This window comes from Zeus faber (assembly GCF_960531495.2).
Source record: "Zeus faber genome assembly, chromosome: 20".
NCBI lineage: Eukaryota > Metazoa > Chordata > Actinopteri > Zeiformes > Zeidae > Zeus > Zeus faber.
In genome coordinates, this window is record NC_137207.1 from 28,605,644 (window position 1) to 28,613,358 (window position 7,715).

General features: G+C 46.5%; 1 protein-coding gene across 1 annotated transcript; it reads right to left on the reverse strand.

Moving 5' to 3' along the window:
- Positions 1-1,622: 1,622 nt before the first annotated feature.
- On the reverse strand, positions 1,623-5,047 carry LOC307245854 (synaptotagmin-A-like; the record flags this gene model as incomplete). The annotated part of the gene is made up of 8 exons (XM_080021562.1): positions 1,623-1,832; positions 2,049-2,182; positions 2,387-2,501; positions 2,585-2,752; positions 3,607-3,774; positions 3,903-4,001; positions 4,328-4,503; positions 4,861-5,047. The coding sequence occupies 8 exons, from the start codon at positions 5,045-5,047 to the stop codon at positions 1,623-1,625; spliced, it is 1,257 nt and encodes a 418-aa protein (XP_079877688.1).
- Between the last annotated feature and the right edge of the window lie 2,668 nt (positions 5,048-7,715).

The following is a 7,715-nucleotide window of genomic DNA, read 5'->3' on the forward strand; positions in this document are numbered from 1 at the left end:
GGTGTAGTCTACACTGTATACCTGCGTATACCTGTACACCCACTTAGAAAACTCCAGGATTTTGGTTAACTCAGTTAAAATGCGCAATCACCAATCTACTGTCCGACAATTATTTAAAGTTTTATACATAGTTATGACTGATAATTGGTAAAACAGGCAAGTGCAGCAGTTGCGTATATGCGTAACGGAAAGGGAGCCGTCTCCGCCGCGCTGCAGCCTGTGCTTCAGCTCAGTAGAGCAAAGGTTCTCACAAGCCATCTCCTCGCAGTGGAGTGTTTTTATTGTAGATGCATTTTATTTACTCTGTTTCCAAATTGAATGAAACAAAAAGAGCCTTGTGCAAAACGGGGAGACTTTCTCAGTCACCCCCCCCCCCCCCCCCATATTTATCACATGTCCAGCTTTATATTGAAGATAAAATAAGGTTATTTACGGTGAAAGGAGGAAATTGAGCAAAAGTGCATGAGCATCAAGTGCAGAAACAAAGCTTCATCCGTACTCCATTAAATATTATGGACCTTATATCAGTACTTTTACTCGGAATTCAGTACTTATATATTGTTATTTCAGTAGAAATGTCAATGTGGTTCTTTCTCTTACTCTGGACTGATACTTGTCTTCAAACAGCTCGGAGTACTTTCACATAAACTACATGTTTTTAACTTTAGAAGTGTGTTAATTAAAGTTTACTAGGTCTTTACTCTGACACATATCTTTTTAAATTCATGTATGACTCTTAAAATGTTTTTAAACAGTGTATTGCATTGAGAGGAGAAATAGAGATTAAAATACCTGCGAGTCACGAGAAAACAGGAAGAACCGAGTGATAGCAACTCATCTAAGTCCGTGGAACCTAGTGTTTGGATTGGTTGCTATGCAACGGCATCACAATGTGGAGGAGCGGCGCTCTGTGGTGGTGAAGCAGCGCATAGCAGGGTGACGATCACCCTGTGTTTAGTTCCCAAAATTCTCACTTTTTGTATTTTGAAGCCAGAACCACTAATGTGATTGTATTTGATGTATTAAATGTATTAAACTACATTTGTTTTTCTGAGGGTTTAGGTTAGGGTTAAGTAAGCTTTTGATTTCAACCAAATATCAATAGACCGGTCTTAGAAATGTCCTGTGACCCCACATGGGGCCACGACCCCAGGGTTGAGAATCTGGCATGGGATCTTACAGACAGGCGGTACGAGGCTGGTCTCTGTGGTTTTATTGGTATTTTGGGATACACACTGTATCATATGAACAGCACCACAACACATTATGGAGAAGAATAACGATCCTGATAGAGATTAATTTAAGATGCACATTTATAGAGACGACCCTCCAGGTAAATATTTAGACAGTGTGAAAATTAATGAATGCAAAAAAATGAACCACCGACAAATCTCTCTCTCACACACACACACACACACACACACACACACACACACACACACACACACACACACACACACACACACACACACACACACACACACACACAGACTAATATGTACACAGAAAATACAAGAACTGCAACCCAACACACCAGGATAGTGAATGTCATATTCCTGAATTTCACAGGGATTAATAATCAATAACAATATGAAACAAGAGTTAGAGTAGAGTTCGGTGTGTCAGCGCGGCTTGGCCTTGACGGCAGCGTCCACCTCCTCCTCGGGCAGCAGGGTGTGCCACTGCGCCACCGGCCGCCGGGGGTTGGCCAGCATGTCGGACCAGTGGCGCAGGCCCACGCCCGTGGCCCCATAGCCCATGAAGGTCTTCCCGATCGGGTCGTTGCTCCCCAGCTTGTCGTAGTCGAACACCGTGATCACAACCTGCACTTTCTGAAGAAACGAGGAAGAAAAGAAAGAAAGAAAGAAAGAAAGAAAGAAAGAGGGCATTAGAGCTAGAAGCCATTATCATAACAATAATAACACATTTTGAACCTATCCTGTGGTGGAATTTCTTTCTGAACATGGTTTTTCCACCTCCGCTTAAATCTTATTCTGTCCGAGCAGAGGTGGAAGGTCCGGACGACCACCAGGGGGAGGAGACCACACCTGGATCTGCTCGAAGGGAACGTCGAAGCTGAAGCTCTCGTTGAAGTACGGGTTCAGTGTGTTCTTCTTCACCGTTGTCTTCTTCTTCTTGATCCTCTTGCCGTTCTGCTGTAGGACGATCTTCACGAAGGGATCTGAGGGAGAAGAGAGGAGGGATGAGCTCCAGGTCAGCAGGACCATAGGGGAACAACAGAGAGGACCGTAGAGGAGCAGTAGAGGACTAGTAGAGGAACAATGGGGAACAGCAGAGGAGCAGTATAGAGGAATGGCAGAGGAACAGCAGAGCGGTACTGGAAGAACGGCAGATGAACAGTAGAGAGGAACAGCAGTGGGATCACCTGATAGTCCACCAACGTCCATCTTCTTCAGGTTCTTGGCCTCCATAATGTTGACGGTCAGCTTCCCGGCGGTGGGGACATAGCGCAGTGAGATGCAGATGTCCCCCAGCTTCTCCTGCTAGAAGGACACAGCGACGCCATGAAGGGACAAAACCGAGAGTTCTCTGAAGTCTGTGAGCGGTGCGGATGTTGCCTCACCTCCTCCTTCTCGCCGCTCTCCACGTCCCTCCACTGCTGCATGGGCTGGCCCAGGTCCACACTGTTCATGGGGATCTTGATCTCTCCGATGATGTCGTGTTTGGAGAAGCGGTCAAAGTCGAAGACCTGCAGCACCAGAGTCTTCCCTCCTAGCTCCGCATACGGGATCTGACGAGGAAGGAAACATACAAACCTCACCTCGTCATGTATTTACACAAAGATGGAGGATGACAGATACACAACAGTTATATACTCAACAGAAAAGGCAGTACAGATGGAAGGGGAGGCTAAAGAAAGAGGGATGACAGATTAAAGGTGGAGAACAGGTACTTCAGCTGGGGATAGGTGGAGACCTTCACTGGAATGAGGTATAGACAAAGGTGAAGGACAGGTAGAGACTTCAGAAGAAGATATAGACTGAAGATGTGGGGGGATGTGGAGACTACAGATGGAGGTATAGACTGAAGATGGAGGGAGGTAGAGTCTACATATGGAGGTATAGACTAGAGATGGAGGGAGATAAAGACTGAAGATTGAGGTATATACTGAAAATGGAGGGAGCTAGAAACTACAGGTGGAGGTATTGACTGAAGATGGAGGGAGCTAGAAACTACAGGTGGAGGTATTGACTGAAGATGGAGGGAGCTAGAAACTACAGGTGGAGGTATTGACTGAAGATGGAGGGATGTAGAGACTACAGATGGAGGTATTGACTGAAAATGGAGGGAGCTAGAAACTACAGGTGGAGGTTTTGACTGAAGATGGAGGGATGTAGAGACTACAGATGGAGGTATAGACTGGAGATGGGGGCAGAGACTACAGATGGAGGGAGGTAGAGGCTACAGGTGGAGGTATTGACTGAAGATGGAGGGAGGTAGAGACTATAAATGGAGGTATAAATTGGAGATAGAGGGAAGCACAGATGTGGTGTAGACCTACGTTCCGACCCTCAGGAACAGGAAGTGAACCTTGGCAGATGGGCACAGGAAGATGAACCAGGCAGGAGCAGGAAATTAACGCACCTTGAAGATGAAGGTCTCGTTAAAGACCGGACACAGGTTCTTGCGCTGCACCTTGGTCTCGTACTTCTTCTTCTTGTCCGGAAGCAGGAAGACCTTGACGTACGGGTCAGAGGTTCCTCCCATGTCCATGGCAGCCAGGTCCTGGGCCTGGAGGATCCCCACGATCAGCTGAAGTGGGTGGAGGCAAGGGAGGAGGTCAGTGTTTTTACGACACCTTCTGGACTCCACTGCGTCTTTTGTTCCTTTACTCCACCCACTGTGCCTTTACTCCACCCTCCTCTGTCCCTGTGTCTCACCTGAGCGTCGGTGAAGTTGTAGTCCAGGGAGAACTCCAACTTTCCCAGTTTCTCCTGCTCCTTCTCCTCCTCTTCTCCTCCTTTCTTCTCCTCTCCCTCCTGCAACACTCAGGTTCAGAGTCATCCACTTCAAACACTGTGATGGTGCTGTTGGTGTAAGTATGGAGGAACTCGCAGAGACGTTTTAAATCAAACTAAATGTTCTTGTCCTTTTTGTTTAAAATAATGAAACATCAGCATCATCAGCTGCAGTCTCCACATTATTTGAATGTTTTTTGGGAAAATGGCTGCCTGTGTGTGTGTTGAGAGTGTGTGTGTGTGTGTGTGTGTGTGTGTGTGTGTGTGTGTGTGTGTGTGTGTGTGTGTGTCTTAGAGCAAGGTATGGGGGCTCCCCAGCCACCATACCTCCTCCTCCAGCTTTGTACCTTCTCTCCGGCCTCTCCTTCTCCTTCCTTGTCCCTCCTCCGTCGGCCAGCCTTCCTCTCTCTCACTTTCTTGGGTTTCTTCTTTTTCCCAAAGCATTTCTTGAAAAAGCAGAAGATGCAGCATCCCACCAGGGCCAGAAGCACCACCACAATGGCTCCAATGGCCCACATGGGAACTGTAGAGGAGGAGAGAGCTCACATCAGCACCCACTGTGTGACAGACAGCATCAGCACCGACTGGGTGACAGACAGCATCAGCACCCACTAGGGACCATATCAGCGCCCACTGGGTGAAGGACAGCATCAGCACCCACTGTGTGACAGACAGCGTCAGCACCCACTGGGTGACAGACAGCATCAGCACCCACTAGGGACCATATCAGTGCCCACTGGGTGAAGGACCGCATCAGCGCCCACTGGGTGAAGGACAGCATCAGCACCCACTGGTGATAGACAGCATCAGGACAGACTGCTACTGATGGGCACTGGGAGCTGGCCAGTACAACCACAGTCATTTGAAATTCAAGACTCACGTGACAGGTGACTGAGTTCATTCATGAACTTGTTCTTCATGTGATCATAGTCGTGGTTCGGGTGGTGCTCCATGTGGTGGCCAGGGTGGGTCGGTTCCGGTTCCGGCTCGTGTTCATGTTCGTATTCAGATGTTTCTGAATGTTCTGCGGTTCTCCGGGCTCGGAGTCCAGTGCTGGCAAGCCTCATGGCGGCTGAAACAGAGCAGGTCCTCAGAATCCTCAGTGGAGGGTCCAAGGTCATGATGTGGATGTTTTGTAGGATTCAAGGTCACAATGTACATATTCTGGAGGGTTCAAGGTCATGATGTGGACGTTCGGGAAGGTTCAAGGTCATGATGTGGACATTTGGGAAGGTTCAAAGTCATTATGTGGATGTTTGGGAAGGTTCAAGGTCATTATGTGGATGTTTCGGAGGGTTTAATTTCATGATGTGGACGTTTGGTAAGATTGAAGGTCATTATGTGGACGTTTGTGAGGGTTCAAGGTCATTATGTGGACTTTTGGGAGGGTTCATGGTCATGATGTGGACGTTTGGGTTGTTGTGTGGACATTTTGGAGAGTTCAAGGTCATGATGTGGATGTTCGGGAAAGTTCAAGGTCAGGATGTGGACATTTGGGAAGGTTAAAGGTCATTATGTGACATTTTGAAGGGTTCATGGTCACGATGTGGATGTTTGGGTCATTATGTGGAGGATTTGGAGGGTTCAAGGTCACGATGTAGATAATTTTGTGGCTTCAGGGCCATGATGTTCTGGCGTGTAGAAGGGAACACGGCGTTGTGGTTATAGTATGTAATCCATATATGTTGGACGAGTCACAGCACAAATCCCAGGCTCGGAGCCAGATGCTCAACATGGCTGACCCTAATCCCTCGCTCCGTTATTCCACCTCACTGTGCCAACACGTAACTGGATTAAACAGTGCAGCTTCAATATTAATCCAAAAATCACAGACCCTCAAAGCTTTTTTTTAATAAAAAAAGGTCAGTGCCCCTCTTTCTGCCTCACAAAGCTGAAAAGAAATGCTTTGAAATGAGGTTGATGTGTAAATGAGTATAAATGTATGGTGAGATTACACCGCACGGTCATCAGCTGCACCTTCCGGACAAAGGTTTGGATGAAATATTAACCGTGTTGAACACTGAATCAGGTCCTTGTGTATGTCACGGCACTTTCTGCAGCGTTCCCTTTCAAACATAACGCTAAGTCAAATATCTACACCTTGGGGGGTTGATACAGAACAAGTGGAAATGTTTAGCAGAAGGCCACGTCCCAACCCTGCACCAAGTGGCTGCAAATGGAGGGATCATCATGTTTGTCTGGATCCATGGCAGTTAAATGTTTACAGTGGCTCCAAATACACAGCTCCAAACACCAAAATCGTTACTGAGATAGAATATTAACATCAAACATGTACTTATTTATCATTCTACAATTTCTAATGACATCCCAGGAGAACTTTTGTGCAAACACCATTTATCCTTCAACATGTGCCAAACGAGCAGCAGAAGTAGGAAGTTGTCCTTCTTACCTGACGACGCCCGGTTCCTTGTTTACCCGTCTAGGACAGAGTGAAGTTGGATGCTGCGTCTCCACCACGCTCCATCTGACACCAACACACAAAACAACCACAGCAGAGATGGCTTTAATCCCCCCCCAACCCCCCTCCACATCTGTTGCTTCTGATGGAGGGATGGACGGACGAATGGATGGAGAGATGGAGTGATGGAGGGATGGATGGAGGGATGCATGGACAGATGGATGGATGGATGGACAGACATGGATGGAGAGATAGGAGTGATAGCAGTTTGCGATTTCAGTTCATCACTCCACATAGAAAGAGATGAGGATGATGAGGATGCTGATGAGGATGATGATGGGCCGTGCGGCCCCCACTAAAGAGATGGCGGGAGTATTCCCCATATGCTCTAATCCCAGCGTGCATCATCAAATCATCATCACGCTGATCCTCTCCTACATAAAACCAAGAGCGGTAATCTTGGAATAGCACAGAGTACAGAAGTGGAAGGTCAGAACCTCCACGTGGTTTATTCAGAAGAAGAACTTGAGAATGAAGTGAATTGAAAAACAATGTAATTATGATCCGCTAAGAAGGTTCCTAATCCCAAACAATTGTGCGGCGGGGCTGTTACTATCGGGTGTCATCATTGGGTGGGCATTCAGATTATTTGGGTGAGCAAAAACTACAATGTTGCTTTTCCTAAATAGGGTATGTAGACAAGGGCAGTGACGGAGGAAGTCCTCCCGTGACGCACGGGGCTTCATTCAGTTCATCTGCATAAAAATGGAGGAAGTCTTTTCACAGAGCTCGCTCTCATTGCCAACCTTTTTGTTTTGTTTTTTTTCTTAGAAAGGTTAAAAATACGGGATATATATGGGAAAATAATAAAAGGTGAGGACAGCAGGTAAGAAGGATAAAATACGGGAGAATCCCGGAAAAAACGGTTGGGTGAGCAACTGATTTTTTCAGAGTTTTCATTGGCTGGGCAGATGATTCCTCCCACCCCGTAGAAACGTCCCTGAGGATCATTTCAAGAATTATTTGAGAATGGCCTGGTGTCGTTCAACACTAATAACTTATAACTGAAGGTAAGGAATGGAAACCATTCACCGGGGAACGATCCTGATCCTTCAGGGTCCGAATGTGTGACACAAAACTAAAATTTAGTTTAATATTTTCCTATTTTTATTTAATACATTTTGATTGCTTCCTTTTGTATCAATACTATTTGATTTTATTTTATTCATGTTAAGCACTTTGAGTTGCTATGGTAACTGGTGTGGTGCTTGTCGACCTCTCAGCTGCTTATGACAACCACACACGTCTCCTCAGCA